At 41.1% G+C, this 16088-nt stretch overlaps 1 protein-coding gene across 1 annotated transcript in view; it reads right to left on the bottom strand.

Moving 5' to 3' along the window:
• The window catches only part of ITGA4 (integrin subunit alpha 4), a 78251-nt gene that overhangs the window by 11492 nt on the left and 50671 nt on the right, over window positions 1–16088 (bottom strand). Inside the window, exons 17-21 of the mRNA XM_027589573.1 lie at window positions 15406–15482; window positions 3810–3960; window positions 2098–2193; window positions 1351–1430; window positions 903–992 (exon numbers count right to left, since the gene is read on the bottom strand). Of these exons, the coding sequence (XP_027445374.1) occupies window positions 903–992; window positions 1351–1430; window positions 2098–2193; window positions 3810–3960; window positions 15406–15482 (494 nt within the window). The remainder of the gene's footprint in view (window positions 1–902; window positions 993–1350; window positions 1431–2097; window positions 2194–3809; window positions 3961–15405; window positions 15483–16088) is intronic.

Below are 16088 nucleotides of genomic sequence, written 5' to 3'. Positions count from 1 at the left end.
GACCTGAGCCGAAGGCAGATGCTTAACGACTGAGCCACCCAGGCGTCCCTCTTCTGTTCCTTTAATAGGGTTTTAGGGACGCCTGGGTAGATCAGCCGGTTAAGCATCTGCCTTCGGCTCAGGTCATGGTCCTGGGGTCCTGGGACCGAGCCCTGAGTTGGGCTCCCTGCTCAGTGGGGAGCCCACTTCTTACCTCTCCCGCTTTCTCTTTCTCTCAAATACATTTTTTTTAAAAAAAATATGGTTTTAAACAAAGACTAATAGCCTGAATCATTTCCAGTAAAATCACTAAAGGTTTTCTTAATACTCCTTAAATCTTTCTCCCCATGTTTCCATCTTGATTCTGAGGAGGGTCCACACAATCACTAACATTGTGGGGAACCAGTGAATGCTGGCTCTGGGGCCATGGGTGAGTGGTCAGGGGACACCTTGCAGCTTGGCTCTCTCATATCTCCATCGATTTGCAACACAGGTAAGATGAGGGTTGTGGAGAGTGGTGAGTGGACCAAGCTTACACTTCCTAGAACTTCACACTGGCTGCAGCCACCAAGAATGACCATACCAACTGCACACTGCCCTCCCCCACCCCCGGGGCCCCCTGGCCTGCACAGCATACAACTGACAGGCTGCACATGACCTGCTAGAGGCTTCTGGGGCTTTTCCAGGAAGAAAGCCCCACCTGGGTACTAGCTTGAAGAGGCCCCAGTAGTGATTACAGAGTACATGAAGCTAATGAAGAGCTAAGCAAGAGAATGCAACACCAGGTCTTTATTAAGGGACAGAAACAGCACAGGATCTTTACTTAAAAAATTTTTTTAAATATCTTTTTGACCAATAATGCAAGAAGCAACAGAATTTAAAATTGGCTCTCAACTTTACAGGAGGCGCCCGTATTTACTTACCCATGAACAGTTAGCATGACTTCATACTTGAGAGGTATTGCTAAAGTCACTCTGTTACGCTTCAGGTCGTCCGTTTCCCCTTCATTTGCACTACAGAAGCAAATAGAAGACACCCTGTTAGAATCCCCCAAACATAAAAATCATCTTCAGAGAGGACTAATCACATTATCATATATACTGAATATATCTGGAGGCTTGGGGAGTGGCCGGGGGGGGGAAAGATGTGGTAAGAAATGTTTATGACAGGGTTGGCAGAAATTTGCTCTCATGATTTACAGTGTTATTTCCTCCAAAGATGGTTAGAGATGTTTTTGTTTCTTAGATCACACAAGAGAAGTTTTCTCCTGCAGACAGTGGAACACAGCTTCATGGTTCCCTTAAGTCCCCCCACCCTAAACTCAGGGGTCCACTTCCTTTAGCACCATTATTTTTTCACAATGTAATATACCAGGTGGCATGCACTGTGATGCTGAGATCCTCTTCTGCTCTGCTGAGAGAGCTCACATCCAGGAGAAAGCTGATATCTATCTGTAAAACACAGAGAGGGAAACACCCATTTAAAAAAAAATCCAAAAATAGTATTTTTTATCATCTGAAATTTTCCTAATGTTGATGTTCTGTGGAATGCAGATTAGAGACTATGTTCTAGAAGCACGGCTACCCCTCACTCAGGCAGTGAGCTCCAGGAAGCTGTTGTGGTTGTGGCAAATTTAAAGCACCAGCTTCCACAAGTGACATTCAGAGACAAAGCCTCCTTCTAAATGTAAAGACAGGCAGGTCCAGACTGACAAAATTAGAGATGCTTTAACAACTTGAGTGAGGACTCTTGCCAGTAACACCTTTTTGTATAGCAGAGGTAACATGCCTGGCAGATAGGACCACCTGGGGTAGAGAGGGGGTAGGGGGGGTGTCAGGGGAGGGTGAGACAGGGGAGTAGAATTCTGATTGACACATTCACATGCCCATCTTGACACAAACATGTGCCCCTATTTTTTTTTTTTACAGTGAACATTGCCAAGAATATAAACACAATCTCAAAGATCTAAGCCCAGTTGGTGTGAGTTTTATTTCGTCAGTTAGCTACTTACCCTAAGCAAATAAATAATTATATACTTGTTCACAGCATAAACAGAAAAAATAGAAAATATTTTATGTTCATGTTCATAAGCCAAAACTATACATGCTAAATGCTTACCCTTGATAGGTGATCTACATATATATAACCAACACTGCAGTCAAGTTTGACTAAGCCAGAGCTGTCTGTTACTTCGCAGCTTATTTGTTTCTCTTCCTAAGAGGGAAAATGAAACAACCACTTTAGGTAAGAAGGCAAGAAGTTTGTAACATATGCTTAAGAATAGTCTTTGAAAAGAAAATCATTCCTCAAGAATTTGCTTTCCTGGAAGACTATTTTCTGTTTGTTTTTGGGATCAATAGAAATATAAATAAAATTTATAAATGTGAACGCGCGTGTGTGCGTGCGCACGCGCGCGCACACACACACACACACACACACACACACAGAGGTATATTTTAATACACCTGTAAATTCTCCAAAGAATACACAGAATAACTCCTGGGCTTGTAGCTTTCATTCATGTTTGTATTCCCTATTTAATTCAAGGTCCAGTTTCTTGAAAAATCATGAAGCAAGTATTTCATGAAGGCCCTATTTCATTGACTCTCTTCTGTCTGGGATGTGAGAATGTGACAAAGGTATAGAATTATAGTAACTGTCATCACAATAGTATATATATATATATATATATATATATATATATATATAGTCAAACATTCAGGGAAATGTACATCTTGATGTATCTATGTACTGTACATGTGTACATATAAATACACACTATATCCTATAGATGTATATGTGCTATAGATGGGTGTGTGTATATATACTATAAATGTACTATATATTATATAGACAGATGGATATTTTTTGAGCTTTCCCTCATACTATTGCAAATAGGCTCCCAGGGCTCTAGAGAAAAGGGTCAAAGACCTCTCTAAATGCCCTTGGTTTGAAGAGATGGTCTCTGGTTAAGAGAGAGGTAAATTTGCTAAGGGAAAAGATAGGCATCAAAGGAGAAAGTGATTGAGGTTTTTCTCTTTGAAATCGACCTTACTAATGCCTTGCTGATAGATTTAACTGTTCTCGACTGAGGCACGGTGCTCTAGGTGCTTCAAACTCTTGCCAAAAAAGAGAAATTGTCTGTGCTCTGGTTGATACCAGGACTTCAGAATTTGTGGAGGATTGCTGGTTGTACGGTATTTGTTGGAAGTTCTTTGGGAACAAAACTGGGTATGTGAATGTAAACTGCAGAGCAGTAACTCCGGGCGCCCAGCTTGGAGGACCAATATTGCTCGTTCAGGGAGCCCGGCCAAGATGAGTGGCACCATGGCACCAGATGAGCAGGTCATCAATGAGAAAAGCAGCAGCATCCAAGCAGCTTGCTTGGACAATGGGGTCTCTCACACGGTAGCATTTGGAAGAGGGAAGCAAACTTTTTTATCTCAGATACCAAGGAACTTATCATTTTGATCAGGAGCAAGAAGGAAGTCTCAAAATCAATGGAAGCTCTAGTGATTAGTCTGCATACACCCCAAATATTTAGGCCTCATGTCCATGAAACGGATTACATACCATGTACATTTTTTAAGAAAATTTTATTTATTTACTTGAGAGAGAAAGCACAAGTCAGGGTGCGGGCAGAGAGGCAGAGGGAGAAGCAGACTCCCCACTGAGCAGGGAGCCTGGACATGGGGCTTGATACCAGGACTCTGGAATCATGACCTGAGCCAAAAGCAGAAGCTTAACTGCCTGAGCCACCCAGGGTCCCATACCACTGACATTTAAAAAAAAATGAAATATAGTATCATGCTATGGTTTTTGATACTTACCAGATCTAAAATCTTAATGAAGTAAAGGCCAGAGGGGAGTTTAATGTGCAGAGCTGTTTCATATGCATCATCTCCAGCATTAAACAAGGACACATTCAACATTACTGTCTTCATACTCCCAACAGCAAGATAGGTCTTATTTTCATGTGGCCTAAAAATTAAGTAATATTTAATGTTACTTAGTAACAAGTAAGTAATGTTTGGGAAATAAAAATCCCATCTCCTCATTTATCCTGATCATAAAATAGTAATTTGGAAAAACACCATGGGGGAAATGAGCCCATACAAGTAGATACCCATTCATGTTAGAAAGAACTCAATTTTTCATGTTTCAGATAAATTCAGTCAGCTATTACCCAGGAAGTTTGTTATTTTTAGTCATAATTAAGTTAATCTCCTTTCTATTTCACATCTATAGCTTTAACATGTTTTCCTCACTGTTTCACAATATTTTTCTAAAAGCAAAGCTTTCTTTTCTTTACCTCTTGAAAGACCTTGAACTAGCTGCTGCCCAAACCAAAGGGGAAAATGGGGGGAACTGGGGAAAAAAGGAGACTCTAGAGACAAACACCAGCCAAACAGAGGATGTTCTGGGGGAATGAGCACAGCCCAGGAAAGGACGGCTCTGCCCAGCAAGTGGATGCCCCTACAGTCTGTTGCACTACAATTCATTTCTTATGGCAGGCTGGTCCGCTCAACCAATCACTAGACCAAATTAAAACTAGAACTGCAGCCATGTTTCACCATCCCGCGCCCTGGAAAGAGAAGACTGCAGCAAATCCAGACCTATGAGAAAGCGAGTTCCAGTTCGGGCTCTGGCCCCAGGCCTTCAAGTTGGGAGGAGGTGGTTCAGCGTTTTGAAGCCTCAGCCGCCATTCGCAGTAGTAATAATTACTACGCTGAAAATTTGGCTCATGCACATTCCATGAAATCTCAGAACAACACGTTTTTATATAAGAAGTTGAGGTGTAAAAACCTTCAAAGTACCACAGCCAGAATGTTCTAAAGTCTCCAGGTAAATGCTTACACAGCCAGTTCTCTTTAACAATGAGAGCATTAGAAGAGCCCAAAGAAAACTTTTACACAATGATTCTATCCAAGAATTTAAAATTTAGAAAAATTGGTTCAACCAGTGAAGGATGTGACCCAAAGCAAAGTGTCAGGTGAGGATAATCCTAGCAGTAAGAAAGGTAACCTTTCATCCAGCACTTGAGAATGTTTACTCACGTTTACACTGTAGCATTCGCATCAACATCTGTATAGATTAGTGTGTGAATAAACTATTTATGGAAGTGCTAAACACAGAGTCCACATTTAATGGTTATTTGTGAATTGATTTAAAACAAAGGGTGTTTGAGATCAGGGTTAAAGAACAGGTTTGAAAATTTATGCTTGTAACCATTATTTGAAGACACATGAATGACTATAACTGAAAGCTCCTATATAATCATCACGTTCCTTATTCCCTGATACAAAGATAGTTTAAAAGATCCCCACTTTGTAGAGCTTGTAAAGGACAGATGTATAGACAAATGTAAACAACTATTATAAATCCACAGGAAAGAGCTGTGCATGAGGGGCTCTGGGAAACCAAGGCAGGGAACCACTTTGCCTGAAGGTAGAAAAGACATGTTGCTTCTTGCTTTTCTACCACTCTGATTATTTAGGTTTATTTAATTTTCGGATTATTTAATTTTTTTAATATAAAGGAAGTTCACGATTTACCATGGATTATACTCTTAACTGATTTCTCAAGCCCTCCTTTTCCAATCCAATTTTCACACTGCCAGAGAGGATCACTTTCCAGAAAGCAAACTTGACAATGTCCTGTGCCTGCTTACTGTGCTTTAGCATCGTCAAGAGAGGATGCTAACTTACTAGCACGACACATGAGGCCACACTTCCCACTGCACAACTCATTCCTTTCTTCAGCCAAACTTACCTGCAAACAGGTATCCAGACACATGTGTTCCTGTATCTTACTTTAAGCTCTCTCTCTGCCTTTAACATCTTCCCTCTTCATGTCTCTGGTTGATTTGTTCTTTTCAAGACTCAGCTAAGTGGTAATAGTTGTGAGAAGTTCTTCCAGTTGACACTCATTTCTAACCCTCCTACCTCAGCACTGCATCCCCCCTAACTAAAGTAGCTTCTTCCTCTCCTTCTCTCAGCACACTGGGCACCCCTTTGAGGTAATGTTTTCACACTGTCTGGTTTTTCTCATTACTAGAGTAAGTTCTGGAGAGAAGATGCTAGATCATGATTATCACTCAGAGCCTATAAACACAGTGTTCAAAAAAATGTATGTGGTATATAACTGTATCAAACATTAAAAAGGGTCAGGTAACACTAAAGAAAAACATCAGAAAAATTGGAGAAATTACTGCATAAATGATTGTAAAAAAAAAACAACTCATCATTAACTCATCATTATAAATTTTACCAAATGATAGCCATGTTTATCTATTCCGTGACAGTATACAAATGCCAAATGTTTCGTTAAACAAACATCTACTACTACTACATTCATATGATCTGTACCCCATCACACAACCTAACATTTTAGTGGCAATACAGCTACTGAATTGACCAATAAATTAATGGCAATATCAATACTGGAAAGAGTATAAAGATTTTTTTTTAATTTTTATTTATTTATTTGACAGAAAGAGAGAGACACAGCGAGAGAGGGAACACAAGCAGGGGGAGTGGGAGAGGGAGAAGCAGGTTTCCCGCTGAGCAGGGAGCCCGATGCGGGGCTCGATCCCAGGATCCTGGAACCATGACCCGAGCCGAAGGCAGACGCTCAATGACTGAGCTACCCAGGCGCCCCAAGAGTATAAAGATTTGAGAGAGAGAGAGAGAGAGACAGAGAGAGAGAGACAGAGAGAGAGAGAGAACGTGTGCACAAGCAGGGGCAGAGGAAGAGAGAGAAAGAGAAGCAGACTCCCCACAGAGCAGAGCCCAATGTGGGGCTCCACTAGAGGCTCAGTTACAGGACCCTGAGATCATGACCTGAGCTGAAGTCGGATGCTTAACCGACTGAGCCACCCAGGCGCCCCTAGAAAGAGTATAGTTTCTGAGGAGTAATTATTTTCATGAACTTCAGAATATGCAAACAAATTAGAGATGCTTCTCCCCACTCTTCTATTTCTAATGGTAGAGATCTAAGAAGCTGCACAGTTCACTTATACCTAAAAATTCTGCCCCTCTTATCCTGATTTTTTTTTCCATTTTACACTTATTGATCAAGATAGCACATACAGAAAAACACACATATCCTAAAATTCACAGCTCAGTGAATTCTTACAAACTGAATACACTAATGAAAGCACCCAGATCAAGAAAATGTATTACCAGCATGAGAGAGAAATGCCCTTGTTCCCCTCCCTTCCAGTGACTGTCCCCACCCATCACCTTCCTTTCAGGGCTCGATCCCAGGACCCCGGGATCATGACCAGAGCTGAAGGCAGACGCTTAACGACTGAGCCACTCAGGCGCCCCTGGTGTTCTATTTCTTGTAAGTGGAATCACCAAGTATTTAATTTTTACGTATCAGGCTTTCTGTACTTAAAATTTTGCTTAGAACATTAATCTCTACAGATGTGGAGGGTTGTAAATGGTTTATCCTCAATGGTATTATTTATCAGTTTGTAAACATACCACATTTTCTTTATCCATGCAATGATCATTGGGAATTTTGGCAATTCTAGTTGGGAGCTATTACAGTCTTTTGGTGGACATATAAATGTATTTCTGTTGGGTTAGTCTGCGTGTCTGTCTAGGAGCGGACCCCTACAGTTTGTGAACCCGGGATCAACTCCTGAACATCTCTAACTCTGGCTAATGTTGGCACCCAGCTTAAATTATACCAACAGGTTATATTTAAATAATACACTATAAGGCACTATAGCATACAAAAAAATAAAAACGTACAACAGAACGATCATGTAAAAAGCAAGTGTACCTACAGTAGGGTCTCCAAGACTGCTGTCTAAAGGCCAAACGTGGGCCCCTGCCTGGTTTTGTAAGAGACGTTTACTGGACACAGCCATGCTCCTTCACTGGCGGCCACTTCTGCACTATGATGGCCGAGGTGAGTAGCTGAGACAGACCTCTGTCCCACAAAGCCTAAAATATTTACTAACTGTCCCTTCATGGAAAAAGTTTGCTGGCTTTGCCCTGGAACGATCTGAGAAGTATAATTAGTTTCAAAATAAGCACACAACAGGACATCATTATCTTTAAAATCTGATCATTCTGACAATGACAGAGGCTTTGTTATTTGGGGTGGCATCAGATGCAGCATCAGAGAAGACGACCTTCCCTCCCCCGCCACCCCAGGCCTCAGAGTTCCTGGGTCGGTACTGGAGACATCGAGGAGGAAGGAACGAAAAACATGTGGGTGCATAGCAGCACCTCTAGCTTCTGATCCCTGAGTGTGGGACCTTGGATCTTTTCTGGAAGGATGTCTAATAACTAACAGAAAAGTGATCCTACACCATGGCTATCCTTTTAGGGTGGAGGAACCGGACTCAGTAACAGCACGCTCTTTCTCCCACCATTTCGGGGAACGCCTGTGATTTCCTCATGCCTGTGTCGCAAATCTTTGTGTGCCCTAAGTATGCACCTGCTTGGCCGCACAAGTAAATGTGCGAGAACACGGTGGTCCTGCACTCCCCCCACTGCTCCACAATCGTGTTACAACTGAAGGAACCTAAGAGGTTCTACAAGTAAACTTCAGCTTGACATTAAAGTTTAATTAAGACTTGTGGAAGAGCTGCCTAGAAATAGACATTTATAAAATATTCTGGCTGGTAACCAAAGCATTAGTCACTGAGCACCTTTGGGAAAGAAGTTGGCACTTAGACAAGCAACAGAAGGTGACAGCACTGCATAAACAGCTAGGTTCCAAGACAACAGCAAATTAAGGAGAAACACAGTGCTCACATTTCAGCAGCCAGACTCCCGGTTTATTTTCCGTTTTTAAGTTATTTTGCCACATTACCATAATTACAATTCTACTTTTTTAAATATATGTCTTACTGTATCTGGATTCATTAACAGGGTGCTGCCAGAAAGATACCCACCAGCTTTTTATGTGATTTCAGAAGAAAGGACCAGGTGCACATCTGGAAGTGCGACAAGGCTGAACCCGAGCTTTCCCCAGGAATCGTGGTTCATTCTTCATTAAAACATGCATAATGCACTCTTGAAATTTACAAAGCAGCCCAGAATCCACATAATTTAAGCAAATCAGGGTACTGTGTATATACAGAATCCTAACTTAGTAAGTGAAAGAGGAAGAATAGAAAAATGATGGATTTCGGGAGCAGGCTCTATGGTTTCCCTAAGTGAACAATATTGTTTTATTTCGCAAGAAATTCTCCTCATGTCTTAGGATAATGAATGCGGTTTGCCTTGATAAGATGAGTTAGGGCTTCATAGCTAACATGTTTTTAATCAAGATGCTAGGACAAAATATAATGCCAACAGAGATGTACCTGTGTCGAGGTACGGGAGTCATTCATTTGACAAAAAACTAGCCTGCAGCAAGGGGCCTTCAGGCCCATGTGAAATCGTGTCCTCTTTTTGCTACTGACTTCAGGGAAAAAGGAAATACTGGAAAATTCTCATCAACTAGAATATGTCCGTTAATTGACATTTAAGGAGCTCGCATTTGAATAAAGGTAGACTCCTTGAGGTCCCAAGGAGTAGAGCAGGAGAAGATAGAGTGGATGATACAATTAGTAATTAGCATGTTTTAATGTATAAAGGATATAATTCATCTTTCAAGACTCTGAGATCAGTGAGGCGTATATTCCTACCATCTCCATTTTAAAAATGGATAATTTTGATCGACTTGCTCTTTTGGGGACAAACAGCATAGTGGCAGATATTGCCCATTGCTCACTGTCTACCCAACAGTAACTTCCCTTCTTAGCTGCTAGAAGAACCCCAGATTATTCAGGCAGAAGGCAGTACTCCCTTGCTATTCAGATGAGAAGCCCCTCATTCAGTTTCAGGGAATGACTTATGATTGATCTATGATAATTCAGGGATGAGCACATGACAAGGTCCTGTAAATCAGAGTAAGAGATCTGCCAAGGTGCTTCCCTTCCCAGAAGGCAGCCTCAAGTGGACACAGAATTTTGCTCTTGCCCCTTTTCTTTTGTTGGCAACCTTGATGCTGCTGCGGCCTTTGGGGGACCATGAGGGAAAAGTCAAGAAAACTGGAAAGATAACCACGCATGTTCAGATTTTGGTAGCTGCCCATTAAGCCTGTAGCCACCTCCTGCTTATTACGTGAAAACAATTAAGTGCCTTTATTATTTAAGTCACGATTCATCAAGTATTGTTACCTGCACTTCAAAGCAGTCCTAACATAACGAACGCACTTGCTCAGGAAAAGCTTTCATCATTTACCCGGGATGCATGACTGCGGTAAAAAGGGAAGTAGTGTTGTCTGGATCAGTCATCTATATGAAAGACTTGATTTTAAACTTCTACACAATGGCTAATACCTGGTATTGTATTTGTAATCTTGATAAAATCATATTTGCTCATCTTCATCTTAGCGTGCAAGCCCAGATGATTGGGGCTGGTTGTCCTGAGAATTTAGACCTTCAGGAAGAAGCCTCGAGTTAATGAGCACATGAGACAGTGTGCACATGCGCTGCTTGGTTTGCTGTGGGCAGTCTGTTATGGCAGTTCTCAGAAACTCATGTTCTTTGCTGAGGAAATGCATTTACCTGACGCAGGGCTGTAGCTCAGAGGCACGAAATGCCCTTAATGCCAGTGGAGGGACAACCAGGAGAATGTGCAGAGCGAGTGTCACACGTGCTTACTATTCCCAAGCAAGGAGAGAGGACTTTTACGTGGGAGAGGCATATTTTTGTCTGATAGAGTAGAATTTATTACAAGGCAAAGCAATTTGTTGGAACCCTTCACTGGGGGCCTAGAGCTTGATGAAGAGTTTTCACGTGAAAATTCCTCAAATAAGTTATCATTTACTTCAGAGATAGCCTGTAACTTTCCCAGTTGATGCAAAAGATGTGGGACTTACACTTTTCCCTGGCATCCGTGCCACTTCAAACCTCACAAAACAGCCAAACCATCAGCGACTTTCTTGGGACAGAAAGAAACATTCCACTCTGGAGAAACCACCATGCAGAAAATGTTTAGGATTCAGTGGCAGTTATTTCATTTTATGGCCAAACTGAAACTTTTTTTTTTTTAAATCAAGGTCTACCCACATCCCAATAACAGTGTTATCAAAAATAACTTATACAAACCTTGATGTACTTTAGGCTTTGTGCTAGGCACTTGGTTTGCAGTATTGCATTTTATCTTTGAAACAACCTTATAGAGTCGGTACTCTTTTACCTTCTGATTAATGAAGGAAAAGGTTTACGGAGGTGAAAAGGCTTCTCTAAAAAGTCCATTCAGCTAACAAATGGTAGATAAACTTGAACCATGTTAGCTGGACTGTAGATCTGAAACTCTTCACCACCACCACATTGCTTCCCAGATTTTAGTTTGATAAAAACCACTCGTAGCCATATTAATACTGACTATTTCTGGCCTGGTGCCCATAGATTCTGATTTGGATGGTCTGGGGCCTAGAAAACTGCTTTTCTGTTAAGCATTCCAGGTGATTCTCATGAAAGTGACTCAAAGACCACACTTTCAGAGACACTGGCTTCCCCACCACTGGCTGCCATTTAAAATCATAATGGATTTGACAGACTTCAAGAAATATTATCACTTCAAAGTACAAAAAAAAAAAAGTAAAGTAGGTAATATAATTTCTTGTGAGAAAGTTATGTGCTGAAGACAAATTATTTCATATCTTATTAAGATGTATTTTCATTCTTCAGAAAAGAACCATTCTTAGTAATATTTTCATATAAACTTCACTGTCCTGGGCGCCTGGGTGGCTCAGTTGGTCAAGCGTCTGCCTTCGGCTCAGGGTCCTGGGATTGAGGGGCTCCCTGCTTGTAGTCCCTCTCTCGCTGTCTCTCTCTCTGTCAAATAAATAAAATCTTGAAAAAAAAAACTGGGCGCCTGGGTGGCTCAGTTGGTTAAGCGACTGCCTTCGGCTCAGGTCATGATCCTGGAGTCCCAGGATCGAGTCCCGCATTGGGCTCCCTGCTCAGCAGGGAGTCTGCTTCTCCCTCTGACCCTCTTCCCTCTCGTGCTCTCTATCTCTCATTCTCTCTCTCTCAAATAAATAAAATCTTTAAAAAAAAAAAAAAAGAAAAGAAAAAAAAAACTTCACTGCCCCATTTTTTCATAGGCCGTGCAGTTGCAGAGAAAGATGGAAGAGGAGACAGTGGGAGTGTCTGAGGAAAACGAAAACACTACTTATTTGTAGCTTAGATAAGCTTTCACCCACACAGCTCTTCTTATCAAAGGTCTGTGACAGCAAAAACACCAAGACAACTAAGCATTTGAGGAAGAAAATAAATACATGAGTGGGAAGGTTGTAAATTATTCATCTAATAACTCAACAAAGGCACCACATTACATGCTGGGGTACAAGGTAGTTAGGAGTCATTGTTTTTGGACTCTCTGAGCAGCCAATCTGGATAATTTAAGTATAAAGTCCAATTATAAACCAAATAGGTTAGGCCTTCTTGGCCCTCGACTGTGGATGCTCAAGGCTATATTGGCATTGCCTAAGTGAAAAGAATTAATTTATTCTCTGCCATATGTGATCCCACCCCAGCAGGGTACTCAACACTGTTTGTCAACCTTTTTACTCATTCCTATCCCGTTTATCTTAACAGCTATTTTGAATCCTTTCCCATTCCCTTCAAGTTCCCAAATCCATCCTCAAAGCCCTCACTTTCCATATATTAACTCACTTTTCATCCTGGCCATGCCTGAATTCTCTATATTTCCCTTCCTGCCACATTGAGATTTCTTAATCTATGTCAAGCGCCTTTTCATAATTTCTTAGCTCAAGGTAAAGAGAATCTTAACTTCTCTCTAAGGCTAACTCCTCCACCCGAGTCTGACTGCATTTTATGCCGTTTCCTTAGGACCTTGTTCCATTCTCAGCAAACAAACATTAGTCACCTTTAGCATTCCAGATGCTGTATTGGGCACTGGGGACACTAAGATGCAAAGACAGAAAGCTGTCCTGATGCAGCTCACAGGATAGTGTGGAGACAGATAATAATGGTGGTGAGGGTCATTGCAATGAGACTAGGGTCACAGGACTTGGGTTCCTGCAGCTGGAGACATAGAAAACCAGCGGAGATTTATAAGACAAATGAGAGTTAATCAGGTAGACAAGTTGGAGGAACAAAAAGATAGAGAGCCTCGGGAAGCATGCATGGCCAAACAAGTTATCTGTCATTGATGCAAAAAAGTCCCAAGGCATGGTTGAGAAAGAGCATTAAGGAGTTTAAAGTTTTAATGAGCCCATGGAGCCCTGTTACCAGAATGTTATGTTACAAAGCTCACACTCTGGAAATACCACAGTTGAGGAATTAGAATAATGTAAAATCAGAGGCCAGAAGCCCGGAAAGTGGGAAAGCTTGGTGACCCAGGTAGGATATTGAGCGCCTGGTGTGGAGCAAAAGAGGTAGAGAGAGTGAGGAGCATGACGGATATATAAAATCCACCTGTAGGTGGTAGTGTCACAGAACTTAGGAATTTGTTGTATGTCAGGGATAGGAAAGAGAGAACACAGGTTGAGCTCCAGGTTGTTGGCTTTGGTGACTAGTGGTTTTGTCACCGATGGATAGTGATGGGGCACCCAAGAGGACATGTCTAATGGACAGTTGCATGTGTGGGTGTGAAACAGACACTGATCTGAGCATCAGCAGTGTAGACAGGCCAGGTGAGGTCACAGGTGTGGGCATGATTACCCAGGGAAAACGGGGGGAGGGTGTGAGAAAGGGATGAGAGGATGGTTTAGGAATCCAAGAGAGCCAAAATCAAAGATCCTCAAAAGACAACTGAGAAAGAGCTAGAGAAGTCAGAGGGAAACGTGAGTTTGATGGCAATGTGGAACTGAAAGCGAAAGATGTGCAAAAGGTGAAGTGAGCAGCGGTCGGATGCTTCGGAGGAGCGTTCTGGTCGAGTCTGAAAAGTGCCCCCGGGCTTCAAGGACATTTCCCTCTTCAATTTAGTTTTTTCTCCGCCTTTGACCCTCACACGAGTTCGTGTCTTCCCATAATTAAATAACAAATTTCATCACTACATAAAAATTCAGTTGAACCTACTCCTCGTCCCCAGTATATTCTTTTTCCCTTTAAACATGGCCTCTCACTTGACTACTACAGCAATGAAATTTCCATCTTAAAAGTTGCCAGGAACATCCTTTTCTCACCCACCAGTCACATTTTAAATGCCAATTCCCATGACCTTTCCCCAGGCGTTGCGCTAGCTGATCTCTCTACAAAATTTTATAATATTAAGTCCCCTTTTCTGTATTTTCCACTGGCTCTTTCACTATGGATTTGGTTTTCTTAGTTCTCTGAGGACACCTTTGCAGTTTCCCCCAGGGACTCCCTCTTCTTTTTGAGATCATTAAATAAAACTGTCCCCTCCCCAACTTGATCCTTTCTTTTCTCCACGGGAATTCACATTTCCACATATTCCCCACCCCGGCCCCTGCATGCTCACAAATCACTAATGTGTAGACGACTCCCACATACAACCCTGAACTAGATTTTCAAGTAGAAAGCTGCATATAGAAATCCCACCAAATTCAACATGCCCCAATTTAAACTTGTTTCCTTCATATCCCCGGCCTCCCCAAAATAGTTTCCCATTTTCCTGTCCTGTCACTGATGCCTCCTTCCCCTCTTTTACTTCCTGTACCCAATCAGCCCTCAACCTCAGTATGGATTCTCTCTCTCAGAGAATCATTTTTCACAACTTCCCTCTAGTATGCAGACCAACTTCAAAATAGGGTATTTAGATATGATACAAAATTGCAGTGGTTTATTTCGCATGAGAAAATAGTAACAGTAGCCAACATTTATCTAATTTTTACTGTGTGCTGGGTAGGCATAGTACCTATGTATCTTAGCATAACACGTGTATTTTCTTTTTACTATTCCCTTTTCTACGAATTTAGACAAGCAAGGTGGTTTATTCCCTTTCAAATGTTGTCATACACCTTTAGTGATTTCTTTCGCTTTGTACATCAGTCTGAGTTATGTTAATCATCCAGTTTTTGGATGATTAAAAAAAAAAACCTAAGCATTCTATGTTAGTGAACATTAGCTCATTTTGCCACCAAAACTCTATTAATAGGCACTTACATATGTCTAAAACATAACTACAATCATGATAACCCAAGCACAGTTAAATCCGGAAATATTTTCTGAGAGGTCAGAAGATTAAAATAGGCTTTATAAAATCTTGGTGCTCGCATGTTCTCATTTTTCAAACACTGGTCACCTCTGAGTATCTATGTGTGAGTGACATATAGATCACTTACTCTTTCAAGAGGGTGTTTTTTCAATTCTTTGAATGCTGCTAACCCCTGAGGGGTAGTTCTTGGTCCTTTTCTCTTTAGAACCCACAAGCACACACCCATTGCCCATCTTGGTGAGTAACAGTAAACTACACTTACTTAAAAAATCCAATTCTCGCAGAAACCTGTAAATCAGCCGAACAATTTTCGTGGGCACAAAATCTTGCGAAGTTTATCTGGAAATAAAATATGACAGTATTTTTTTATGGTAGTTCAACAATTTGGGATACTTCTAACATTTTTAAGAAGACATCTATGATACATGAGAAAAATGAAACAAAATTGATAATGCCATATTTTGTTCCCTTTGAAGAGTTTAATTTGAGGATTAGTCACAGGTTCAAATGACAACTGTAGGGCTAACGGAACTGATTCTTCCAATAGGTAAATTGAAGGCCTAAATTTGTTAAATGGAAAAAAATGTTTCTTTTATAATCGTTATGAAAAAAATGAGTTTAATCAAATTGAGGTAAAGTTTTAAAGGTAAGTGTTTAAAACCTGTGCTGCCAAGATATTCTTTCCTGAGTTCCTCTCAGTTTTCTGGTGATACGGTTTGATCCACTTATTACAAATAAACATGGCACTTACTTTTCACAGATGGTAGGACAATGGGCTTATATTTATTGGAAACAATAAAATGTAGAAATTTAGAAATTTTACTTTGAGGGTACATTGAACAAAATTAAATGATAGCTGACCCTCAGGGTTCCAGAATTTGTTTAACTCGGAGCATTTTAATAGGACCCAGAGAAATAAAAGGTATATGGGAAAACCTGAGGTAT

This window comes from Zalophus californianus, chromosome 3, assembly GCF_009762305.2.
Source record: "Zalophus californianus isolate mZalCal1 chromosome 3, mZalCal1.pri.v2, whole genome shotgun sequence".
Classification (NCBI taxonomy): Eukaryota; Metazoa; Chordata; class Mammalia; order Carnivora; family Otariidae; genus Zalophus; species Zalophus californianus.
Note: the sequence above shows the minus strand (reverse complement) of the source record. Positions and strands in the feature narration are given on the sequence as shown.